This window comes from Manihot esculenta, chromosome 17 (assembly GCF_001659605.2).
Source record: "Manihot esculenta cultivar AM560-2 chromosome 17, M.esculenta_v8, whole genome shotgun sequence".
NCBI classification, from domain to species: domain Eukaryota; kingdom Viridiplantae; phylum Streptophyta; class Magnoliopsida; order Malpighiales; family Euphorbiaceae; genus Manihot; species Manihot esculenta.
The window spans coordinates 35,063,216-35,075,404 of NC_035177.2; the positions used below are offsets into that span (position 1 = coordinate 35,063,216).

Genomic DNA, 12,189 nt, shown 5'->3' on the forward strand with positions numbered 1-12,189 from the left:
ACCATGGCTCTCCAGTTACAAACCACTGCTCACTGGTTGGGGCAGATAATGCAACAGAGGAGTCTTAGCACCCCAGTGAATGCACTCCCAGTAGTAGAGGAACCCAGAACCAATGAGCCCCGACCCACCTCTGACCACCTCCGAACAAACAGCCATGATGCCGGAGAAGGAGAAGAACCACAGGCCCGAATCCATGCGAGGAGGGCGAAAGAAATGATAGAAAATGAGGAGGCAGATAACTATGCCGCTGAAACAACCCTGGAGACGGGAACGGAAGTGGAAGAGGAAGAGGAAGGTAGCTCGGGAGACGAGAAGATGAACCAAAAATTGCAAAAGTTGAAAGAACAGCTCTTAGCCGAGCTAGGTAAGAAGGATCAAAGCCTAACTTCCTTGCCTACTTCTTCTCCTTTCTCGAAGGTGGTACAGCAAGAGACTGTCCCCAAGAAATTCATGATGCCGTCAATGGCTGCCTATGACGGAGCTGGCAACCCGAGGGAGCATGTCATGAACTATAAAACGTTCATGGAGTTGCAAACTCTATCGGATGCATTGATGTGTAAGGTATTCCCAACAACGCTTTCGGGACCAGCACGAGCATGGTTCAATAGTCTGGAGGCCGGAAGCATCAAAAGCTTCGGAGATCTAGCCACTCGTTTCATCAGCCGGTTCATAGCCGGGGTGCCAGCAGATAGAAAGACGAGTTATCTAGAAACAGTGAGGTAGAAGGCAGGAGAATCGCTTAGAGAATACGTTGCTCGTTTTAACACGGAGGCCCTGCAGATTCCCGAGCTAGACGAAGGAAGGGCAGTGGAGGCTATGCAGAAGGGAACAACCTCTGCCGAGTTTTTCGGCTCTTTGAGCAGGAAACCTCCGACCTCACTGGCCGAGTTAATGAAGAGAGCGGAGAAATACATAAGGCAGGATGATGCCTTAGTGACAAGCAGATTTGCCAAAGGGATGGCAACAAAAGAAAAAGCCCCGGAGGAGAAAAGGCCGGAGAGACATGAGAGGAAGCATGGGAAGAGGCCTGAGCCGTATAAGCAGGCCTGGGAGAGAAGGGAACAAAGGCCTCCTCCCCCTCCACGAGCGCTTGAACCAAGAACGCTTCCTCCGTGGGTTCCTGAAAAGCCAACTCCCCTTAACGCCTCCAGAGCCGAAGTGCTCATGGCAGTTCAAGATAAGGATTTTCTCCAGTGGCCAAGACCCCTGAGGTCGGAGGCAGACCAAAGAAACCCTGACAAGTACTGTCAGTATCACCGGACGCACGGTCATGATACGAATAATTGTTTCCAGCTGATTACGGAGATTGAAAGGTTAATAAAGAGGGGGCATCTCAAAAATTTCGTTAAGAAACCGGAGGGGCAGAGACCTCAGCCCGGACCGGCAACCCAGATGCCGAGGAAAACAGGAGCCGGGCCAGTGAACGATGGATCCAGCGGGACCATTAATATGATTGTTGGAGGAACAGGAGGACGGATGAGCCGTCGAGGAAAGAAGAGAAATCGAGAAGGGGAAATCAGCCAGGGTGAAGTCATGCAGATCATGGAGCATTCTCCTATGACCATTACTTTCTCTCCGGAAGATGCACAAGGCATTCAGATGCCTCACGATGACGCACTAGTCATTGAGGCTGTCATCAATAATTTCCGAGTAAAGAAGGTCCTGATAGATGACGGGAGTAAGGTTAACCTACTGCCGTACCGGGTTTTCCAGCAGATGGGAATTCCGGAGGAACAGCTAGTTCGAGACCAGTCACCTATCAAAGGAATCGGGGGTGCGCCGGTGTTCGTTGAGGGAAAGGTGAAACTGGCTGTCACCTTGGGAGAGGCGCCAAGAGCTCGCACTCATCACGAGGTATTTGTGGTAGCCAAACTCCCATTGTGCTACAACGTGATTCTGGGAAGGCCGGCGTTGTTCGATTTCGAGGCTGTCACTAGCATCCGATATCTGGCACTCAAATTCCCAACAGAAGGAGGAGTGGGAGTAGTTAGGGGCTGTCAAGAAGAAGCAAGGGCTGTATACCTGGCTACAGTGGCAGAGCCGAGCTCAATTGGAGAAGCACTTGACTCGGAAGTTCTGGAGGTCAGGGATGAGACCAAGGAGGCCCGGACAGAGCCAGTTGGAGAACTGGAGACTTTCTCCCTGTCAGAAGTAGAAGCAAGCAAAGTTTTCAGCCTCAATGCCAACCTCACCCAAGAACTGAAAGATGAAGTAATGGTTTTAATCCGGAGTCACGCGCCGACCTTCGCATGGAAGCCCTCTGATATGCCGGGAATTGATCCCAAGGTAATGACGCACCGGCTGAATGTCCTCCCTGAAGCTAAACCGGTGAAGCAAAGGAAGAGAGTAGTGGGAAGAGAAAAACAACAGGCCACCCGGGAGGAAGTGCAGAAGCTAGAGGAGGCAGGTTTTGTTAGGGAAGTAATGTACCCGCAGTGGTTAGCAAATCCTGTGTTAGTCAAAAAAGCTAATGGCAAATACAGGATGTGTATAGATTTTACCGACCTAAACAAGGCCTGCCCTAAAGACTGTTATCCCCTCCCCGATATTAATAAAATGGTCGACTCAACGGCCGGTTTTGATTACATGTCTTCTTTGGATGCTATGTCCGGTTATCATCAAATCCCGATGGAAAGCTCGGATGAGGAAAAAACCTCATTTATAACCGAAGATGGGACTTACTGCTACAGAGCTATGCCCTTCGGGTTGAGAAACGCCGGGGCAACTTATCAAAGATTGATGAATAAGATCTTTAAAAACCAGATTGGCAGAAACGTGGAGGTGTATGTGGATGACATGGTGGTCAAGAGTTCAACTTTCCAGCAACACGTTGCCGATTTAAGGGAGGTATTTGGGGTGCTGGATCAATATAGAATGAAGTTGAATCCAGCAAAATGTGCCTTTTTTATCAGGGGAGGGAAGTTCCTGGGGTATATGGTGAGCGGAAAAGGGATCGAGCCTAATCCGGAGAAGGTGGAAGCTATACTAAGTATGCCGGATCCGACCTGTGTAAGGGATGTACAAAGATTAACCGGGAGAGTAGTGGCGCTCAACCGATTCATGTCGAGGTCGGCAGAGAAATGTTTGCCATTCTTCAAGAAATTAAGAAAGATGCCAAACTTTGAATGGACAGAAGACTGCCAAAAAGCCTTTGCAGAGTTGAAGAAATATCTTAGCTCGCCCCACGTGCTCAGTAGCCCCTTAAAAGGAGAAGAACTCCTGATATACCTGGCAGCCTCAGAACAGGCCGTCAGCGCGGTTTTAGTAAGGGTGGAAGAAGGGGAGCAGAAACCTGTTTTCTATGTTAGCAAGGTGCTCAGAGATGCTGAGGTCAGATACTCGAATATCGAAAAGATAGCCTACGCCCTGTTGTTAGCGGTCAGGAAATTCAAAGTTTACCTGGAAGGTCATCAAGGAGTTGTAATGACGGATCAACCCTTAAAGAAGATACTACACAGACCGGAAACTTCAGGACGGATGTTGGCATGGTCCGTGGAAATCAGCCCTTATTGTCTGGAGTATCGACCTCGGACAGCGATAAAATCTCAAGCACTGGCTGACTTTATAGCGGAGTGTACATTCAACAAGGAGAAAGGAGAATCAGCCTCAAGCATGTCGAAAAAAGGGGGAGAGAGAGAGCCTTCTCAAGAATTCAGCTGGAAGTTGTATGTTGATGGAGCATCAGGCGCTGAGGGCAGCGGTGCTGGAATAATGCTTAAGGGGCCGGAGGGCTTTAAAGTGTGTTATGCCTTGCGGCTAGAATTCAAAACTTCTAATAACGTGGCCGAATATGAAGCCCTGGTGAATGGGATGTTGGTAGCTTCGGAAATAGGGGTAACCGACCTCGAAGTAAATAGTGATTCACAGCTGGTAATCAATCAAGTGATGGGAGTGTATCAGGCCAGAGACCCCATCATGCAAAGCTACCTTGATAAGGTAAAAACTTTAGAAGCCGAGTTCACAAGTCGAGGAATCAACATCAGGTTTCAAAGAATACCTCGAGAAGAAAACGAGGAGGCAGACCTGCTGAGTCGGTTGTCTAAAGAGGAGCTAGAGCAGCTCCCCGATGAAGTGTACATACAGCATGTCCATACCCCTGCATTTGAAAAGACAAACACGGTACTGCAGGTGGAACAGAGCTCAAACTGGATGACCCCGTATCTAAAGTACCTGGAGAAGGGCGAGCTCCCCGAGGATAAAGACGAAGCCAGAAAGATAGCTGCTCGAGCGGCCAACTACCAAGTAATAAGGGGAACCTTGTATAGAAAAGGAAAGTCCAGCCCATGGCTCCGATGTGTGAGTCCGGAAGAAGCCACAAAGGTAATGGAAGAGATTCATAGAGGTCTATGCGGAGCCCACGAGGGAGCAGGGACGTTAGCCAGCAAAATATTCAGACAGGGATATTATTGGCCCACGGTCAAAAAAGAAGCAGAAGAGTTTGTTCGGAGATGTGACGTATGTCAAAGATTCGCTAATGCCATCAGGACCCCTGCCACTCCTCAGGCAAGCATATCCAGTCCGTGGCCTTTCTCACAATGGGGAATCGATATCCTGGGACCCTTCCCCAAGACTACGGGGCAAAGAAAATTTGTAGTGGTGGCCGTGGAATACTTCTCTAAATGGCCAGAGGCAGAAGCTATAGCCACCATCTCAGCTCGTAAAATGATAGATTTCGTATGGGGGCATATCGTTTGTAGATTTGGCATACCCAGAGTGCTTATCTCAGACAATGGTAGACAATTTGACTGCAACACTTTCAAAGCCTTCACGACGAACATGGGAATATGGCATAAGTTTTCCTCCGTAGCTCATCCCCAGACCAATGGTCAAACAGAAGTTACCAACAGAGCTATTCTCCAAGGGTTGAAGAAGCGGTTAGATGGTGCAAAGGAGAATTGGGCAGAAGAACTCAATAGCATCCTATGGGCACTCCGGACCACTCCCAGAGCGCCCACAAAGGAAACTCCATTTGCACTTGCTTATGGCACAGAGGCCGTAGTCCCAGTCGAGTTGCGGATTCCCACTCATCGAGTCCAATTCGTTAGTGAGGACACTAATGGGGACAAATTGAGAAGCAACCTGGATGCTCTGGAAGAAGTGAGGGAAGAAGCTCAAATCCGAACTGCTGCCTATCAACAACGAGCAGCGAGGTATTATAATCAAAAGGTCAGAGAAAGAAGCTTGAAGGTAGGCGACCTGACCTTAAGAAACCTAGAAGCTACAGGGAAAAGAGCAGCTGCAGGAAAATTAGCGCCAACCTGGGAGGGACCTTTCAGAGTGACGAAAGTGGTCAAGCCAGGAGTATACCGAATAGAAGATACGCAAGGAAATCCTGAACCCCACGCTTGGAACATCCAGCATCTAAAAAGGTACTTCCCTTGAAATATTTGTAAGAAAAGCATTGTATTTCGATAAAAATGAGCAAAATTGTTTATACAATGTGATTATCTTTATGAATAATATTTTCCCACAAAAAGACCGGGATCCCCAAGATCTCCCGGGTAACCAAACAAGACCGGGATCCCCAAGATCTCCCGGGTAACCAAACAAGACCGGGATCCCCAAGATCTCCCGGGTAACCAAACAAGACCGGGATCCCCAAGATCTCCCGGGTAACCAAACAAGACCGGGATCCCCAAGATCTCCCGGGTAACCAAACAAGACCGGGATCCCCAAGATCTCCCGGATAAAATAAAAAAGACCGGGATCCCCAAGATCTCCCGGGTAACCAAACAAGACCGGGATCCCCAAGATCTCCCGGGTAACCAAACAAGACCGGGATCCCCAAGATCTCCCGGGTAACCAAACAAGACCGGGATCCCCAAGATCTCCCGGGTAACCAAACAAGACCGGGATCCCCAAGATCTCCCGGATAAAATAAAAAAGACCAGGATCCTCAGGATCACCCCGGAGCAAAAAACAAACAGGATCTCGTAAGATCTCCTGAAAATAATGGTCGGTGAAGGATTTAAGAGCCTCCCGAAAAATGAAAATTTCCCCTATCATACGCAGGGACAAATTCGTAAAAAGCGGGTTCCGACCTGAAAAAGCTCGGGGCATAATATTGTCGACCTCGCAGAAGATACGGTTCCGACCTCACAAAAAAGGAGAACCCTAAAAAAAAAAAAAAAAAAAAAAAAAAAAATATATATATATATATATATATATATATATATATATATATATATATATATCAAGAAACAAATTAGGTTCCGACCTCGAGGAAAAGCTCGGGGCACCCCAGCCAGTAAACATGTTCCGACCTCATAAAGAGGCAGAGGGTACGACGGCTAAAGAGTGCCGAACCCAAAATGCATACTAACGATTAAAAATTTAGCCAAGATAAAAGGCCGGGCTCCCAGCTCGGATAAACATATATCCTCAAAAACCCAAAGGCATGAAGGCCAAGGAAAAAACCAAAATTCTCTAGAAACTTAACCGTCTAAGGCATAAATAAAGAAGAAGAAGGCTACATCCGAAGCCCAAGTCAGTTTACCAAAGTACGAGATTTGATCACACTATTAGCTAAAAGCTAAAGGTCAATACAGCACTTATAAGAATACATTACAAGGCATATGAAAAACCAGGACAGTTCAAAAAATTGATATTTTATTAAATCATTACAATTCACCTCTCAGGCAAAGTAGGAGGATAGATAGTCCTTAAAGGACTTACATCAGTTAAAACTCCCTCGCCCACACTATCCCTATTTGCAGTAACATCTGCAGGAAGCTCAGTATCCCTTGGATCAGAGCTCTCAACATCAGCAGCAGGAGCAATTTCCGACCCAAGGTTGGGGTTCTCCTCCTCAGCAACAGGGTCGTCATCCTTCGACCCAAGGACTTCCACGTCCTCTTCTTCCAGCTCGGCGTCATCCGAGGAAGACACAGTTGACCGGCCACCAACACGGCAATCTCCCCGGGGCATAGGTAAATCATCCTCTCCATACATTACTGGCTCGCCATCTGAATCTACTTCACGCTTGCGAAGCTCTGACAACGGGGTATCAGGAGCCCACCTAGCTTCTCTTAAACCACGATTATAGCCGGTTGAGTAAAAACGAAGGGCTTCATTAACAATAGCCCTCTTCATTTCACCAGAAGCTAAATATTTACCAAGATGCGCTTCACAGGCCTCAGCTACAAACTCCTTAAACTCAGAAGAGTCCTTGTAGTCCTGAACAGCCGACTCACCGGCCTGAACGATTTTCTCCTTCAGCTCGTCAGACTCCTGATACTCCGCTATGCATTGCTCGCGTACCAGCTGAGCTTTACATTCCAACGCCCTGACTTCCTGGTTAAGTTGATCATGACGAAGTTTGAATTCTTCAGCCAAAGAAGTCAGATCTCTGATACGGTCAGAACTTGCACTCAACTCCTGCTCGAGGACCTGCACCCGAGCTAGGGCCGCCTCTTTCTGAGTTCTCTCCTCCTTCATATGAGCTTGAAGTCCATCAAAATCTGCCTTTAAGGCATCATACTGGCGCTGGACCTCCGCTTTTTGGCCCAAAGCCTCATTCCTCTCTTGAAGAGCATTCGCCATAGAGGATAGTTGCTCCGAAACTCCCTTGCAGCGAGCCTCCAAGGCCGTTGCCCTCTCATCAGACTCTTGGAGAACTTTGCGAGTCCGAGACAGCTCATCTTCTAAAGACGAGGTGTGCTTCGCTGTCTCAGCTGTTTCCTCCTCAGCCCTTTTAAGGGCCTCCAATGCAGAGTTCAATTCCGCCTGGAGGGTCTGGATTTGTTCTCGAGCAGCAGCCAGATTCCCCCTCGCATCATTAGTTGCAGATATATTCTCCTCTCTACGCGCTTCCTCAATCCGGCGGTCTACAGACTCCCGGAAGGAATGATCACGGATATCCACCTCCGTGACAAGACCCGTCACCTGGCACAGGAGAACAACAGTCAAGAAAACAAAACAGAACAAACTGAAAAGACAGGGAAAAATGACTTACCATCAGTAGCATCTCCCTGATTGTGTTCCCGAGCTCTTCACGAGAACGAGATCGGAAAGATACCTGTTCCTCAGTAGAACTGGCTAAGAGACCAGTCAGGGCAAGAAGACGGGGATCAGAAGCTTGTGTAACCCCGCCGAACATCTGCATTCTGAGCAGGTCAGCAACAGCACTGGCTGGAGACTCAGAGGTAATGTCCGACGCTTTCAAAGCGTTGCCAGAGGAAGGTAACGGAAGCTCGGCAGCAGCACTTTTTCCTTTCCCAATGGGAGGAAGAGCCATGGAAGACCCTGTAGTAGCCCTGGATTTCTTCCTAGCTGGAGATGGGACAGACGTTCTCGGAGGAGCTGGGCGCTTGTCCCCGGTCTTTGCTGGAACGACCCCAGAACCCTCAGGTTCAGTCCTCACAGGGGCAGGGGCATCTTGGGTGAGATCCTCTGGAGTTCGGTCCTCAATAAGGACGATCTCCAGTCCTGTCCCGGAATCCTCCTTGTCTTTACCCCCAGATACCTTCTCAGGAGAGTGGGCAGTACCCCGCTCCACCTGCTCAACAACAGAAGTCTGCTCCGTGATAACCAAGGAAGCCTCTATCACGGCCTCTGAGGAGGCTGGAGCAGACCTAGACCCTTCGGCAGACTCCAAAGGCGAGCTCGGTCCGCCACGGCCAGATGGCCTGGATGACTTGGAGCTGCGAGAGCTCGGCTTTGCAACTTGAGAGGGAACTTTGGCTGGAGATCGGCTAACCTTCTTGGAGGAAGTAGCTTGAACCACTTCCGCAGCAGCTTCAGATACTGAACGACCAGCTGAAAAGGCGTCGACGATTGCATGAATATTGTCCCGAGATAGGACAAAGTTCTTGAGAAACTTGACCTCGTCCATTTTTACTTCCGAAGCTGCGAAAATGCGAAATCATGAAAGTTAGCATACATCCTGATATTACAAGCAAAGGAGAAACCAAATAACTGGGCAGAGTGCTATACCCATGGACCGGACGTCCCTACGATTAGACACGTACAAACACTTCTCGACGTCATACTTCCGATCAACGGAAGTCAGCCGGAGCAACCCTACTTGCTCAATAATACTCAACTCGGGTAGGTCGTTGCAACCCGGATAGATCTCTCCCCACCTTAAATCTACCTCCCACTCTCGGCCGGAACCTGATTTCAGCTCGGCCACAAGGAAATTCTCTACCCATCCCTTTATAGAATCCTTGTAGCCAGTGAGGAGAGACAGCCCCCTACGGGGGGAAAAGTAATAGAAGTTTTGAGCCGCCTTTACCAGGCGGAAAAAGGTAACAAACAGACAGGCCGTGGGTGCAAAACCCCACCCCAGGCAGATAGACTCGAAACAAGACATGAACAAAATGGAATTTGGGGATAACATTCGAGGAGTTACCATGAAGTAATCAAAAACCTCAATAAAGAAAGGAGTAAAAGGAAGTGGTAAACCAAAATCTCTCTGCTTCAAGAAAAACACTATACTACGATACTCTTGAGGATCCACCAAACCCGGAGGAGGAGGATAAGGAAGGACTATCCTCTCATTTGGGAGAGGTGCCCGAATCAGATACAGCGGAGTATCCAAAAGCCTCCGAGAAATGTATTTAGTTATGTTAGCAGGGGTAATGTGGGACTCAATGTTAACAACATCAGGGAGTTCTGAAATCGCCATAGAAGAACAAGGAAGCGTACCTGAGAATGAAATAAGGTAAAAACGCAGAAGGAATGGCAGGAAGACAGAAAGCAGAAAGGAGTTGTTTTCCTCAAAAGGCAGAAGGAATTCGAAATGACAGCCAAATAATGAAACAGCACTTTAATCTGTACAGTTTTGTCTTGGAGCGGCGCGATCATTAATTACCCTCGAAGTTTACCCTCCCGACGGTTGGCTAACCGGTGGGAAGGTAAAGGGGGCAAAAAGAGGGGCAAAAGGATGACCGCTGGGCTTCTCTGCACACAACAGGGGCCAAGTCCATCATAATGGCCCAGGGTTCAAGGGCCCACGCGCCGCATAAGAAGCCCAACTCGTCAGTCAAAGTAACTTAGCCCACAAAGATTTACCTCTTTATCAATAAAGGGGATAAAGGGGCAAGTTGTGAAGAGACTCAACAGTACGAGCGAACAGGAGCACAGTCCAGGTCAGACTTGCTTATTATTTAGAAAATTATAAGTTCTGACGCGATTGTTATTAAAATAAATACTGAGAGACCGGGGCGCTGAGGACACCTCGGAGTCATACAGAGCTAAAGGCTCAGAGTTCAACTTAAAAGCAGAACTCACAGCTCGGTATTCTAGCTCGGGAGAAGAAAATCGAAAGCAGAAGCTCACGACTAAGTATTTTGGCTCGGAAAAATAAGGCTCGCAGATCGGTCAGTCCAGTTCGGAAAGCGTAACTTGAGACCTCGATCAACCAAAGAAGCACAAAGCTCAAGATAAGTCCGAGCTCGTAGGTCGGATAGTACAGCTCAGTGGAGTTAACTGACCTCCCAGTCAGTTGAGTAAGTCTTAAAGCCGAGCTCATAGGCCGGATAATACAGCTCGGAAGAAGCTAACCGACCTCCCAGTTAGTTATATCTTAAGATCGAGCTCGTAGGTCGGACAGCATATCTCGGGGGAGCAAGCCGACCTCCCAATGAGTTGGGTCAGTCCGGAACTCGGTTTGTCGACTAAAAGCGGAAGTTCCCGAGTATTATTATTTTAGTTCGGAAGAAACAAAGTTCAGCTAGTTAGAACTACAAAGAAGACAATACAAGTACTTCATCCATAACAAAGAAAGAAACAAGCTCAAGTATGAACGAAAAATAGGAATTTCATTAAAAGAAAAGTACATTACAGAATGGAAGACTATCCTTTAAGGATTTACATATCCGAACCTACATTACAGAATGGAAGACTATTCTTAATGGATTTACATATCCGGGTACTTCGTCGACTACATCCGACCTCAGTATTCAAGCCTTCGGTCCGGAGGATACTCCAGCTCGATATGTGAGTTCGGCAGAAAGGCCAAGATCTGTCTCGCCGCTGTAAGGAAGCTCCTGACGTTGATTCAGAGAAAGCGTTTCCCCCATAGGTCGGCATTCGGTTACCCAAATGCGATGCAGGAGGTGCGGTGGACCTTGGTTCCGCATAATATTGATACTTCACACCAAGGCCACGCAGGATACAGGTATTGAACAACATTCACTGTTCCATCATAGATAGACATTCTGAAGGGCAATGGAACAAGTGAATGTTGCAAACCTACACCCGAATGTGAGGCTCGATACAACCATGCACATTCAGGGAAATCAGCGAAATATTCTGAAGAGCAATGGAACAAGTTAGAACCCTCAGCATCTTGAAACGTATATGGAGCCAGCACCTCTCAGGAGCCCGAATAACACGCAAAGGAGGAGGCCGGCCAGACGACCTGGGTGAAACCGTTTCAGCAACTTGCCGAACAGCCTCACCCAGCGACTGTCCTAGCAGCAGAACCTCCAAAGCCTCGTTCAGACCCCCTGAAGGTAACCTTAAATCTTTAAAATTTTTGAACTGACCCATTTTTATCTCAGGCACTGCAAAAAGTTCAAAAACAGATACGAGTCAGAACAAATCCTTATCAGAGAAAAACAAAATAACACAAAAACTCAGGATTACCTCCGGCCACTTAAAGAAGGCGTCAGATGGATCCTCCACAGATGAAACAGGACGATCTCGCCGAAAGAAGGGAGCAGACAGAAAATTGCAACGAGGGCAACCCTTGTGCCAACAGAGAGTTTGAAAACGAAGAAAAACTGGCGTTGATATATACTTGAAGTCTGAGGCCTAAGCACAAAATAGAGTTATACTAGACTCTAAGCTAGCCAAGCCAGACGTTCCTCGGAAAGGAAAGAAAAGACAAGCCCAGATAATGATGACAGAAAAGCAGAAACAGCGGAGAACAGAAAGAATAGAGAAAAGCCAGAGATGGAAAAGGCAGATGGGACTCAAAGACTGCGCAACGCCAGAAAGATGAAAGAACTTTATGGAGGCATCTGAACACGAACAGACGCGGTATTAATGGTTTTTGATATTCACCCCCTCGACAGTCGGAGCAATAACTGCCGAGAAGGTGAAGGGGCAATTGATAACCGCTGGATTTCTTAACTCCGGACCAGGGCCTCGACTATAGCCAAAAGCCCATCAAGCAGAGGCCCACACACGCGAGACAAGCCTGACCCGTATGCCTTCAAAGGCCGGGCTCACCCATCTCCT

General features: G+C 48.0%; 1 protein-coding gene across 1 annotated transcript; it reads right to left on the reverse strand.

The window, feature by feature from the left end:
• Positions 1 to 6,627: 6,627 nt before the first annotated feature.
• Positions 6,628 to 8,833, reverse strand: LOC122722263 (myosin-4-like). Its single transcript, XM_043952467.1, has 2 exons — positions 7,955 to 8,833; positions 6,628 to 7,884 (listed from the first exon to the last, which is right to left on the reverse strand). The coding sequence occupies exons 1-2, from the start codon at positions 8,831 to 8,833 to the stop codon at positions 6,628 to 6,630; spliced, it is 2,136 nt and encodes a 711-aa protein (XP_043808402.1).
• Positions 8,834 to 12,189: the final 3,356 nt, after the last annotated feature.

What these genes read in the sequence shown, in the direction of transcription:
- LOC122722263 (XM_043952467.1), bottom strand. Translation starts at nt 8,833, where the DNA reads ATGGACGAGGTCAAGTTTCTCAAGAACTTTGTCCTATCTCGGGACAAT. An exon ending in TCAGGGAGATGCTACTGATG is followed by an intron (nt 7,885 to 7,954) that starts GTAAGTCATTTT and finishes CTCCTGTGCCAG; the next exon opens with GTGACGGGTCTTGTCACGGA.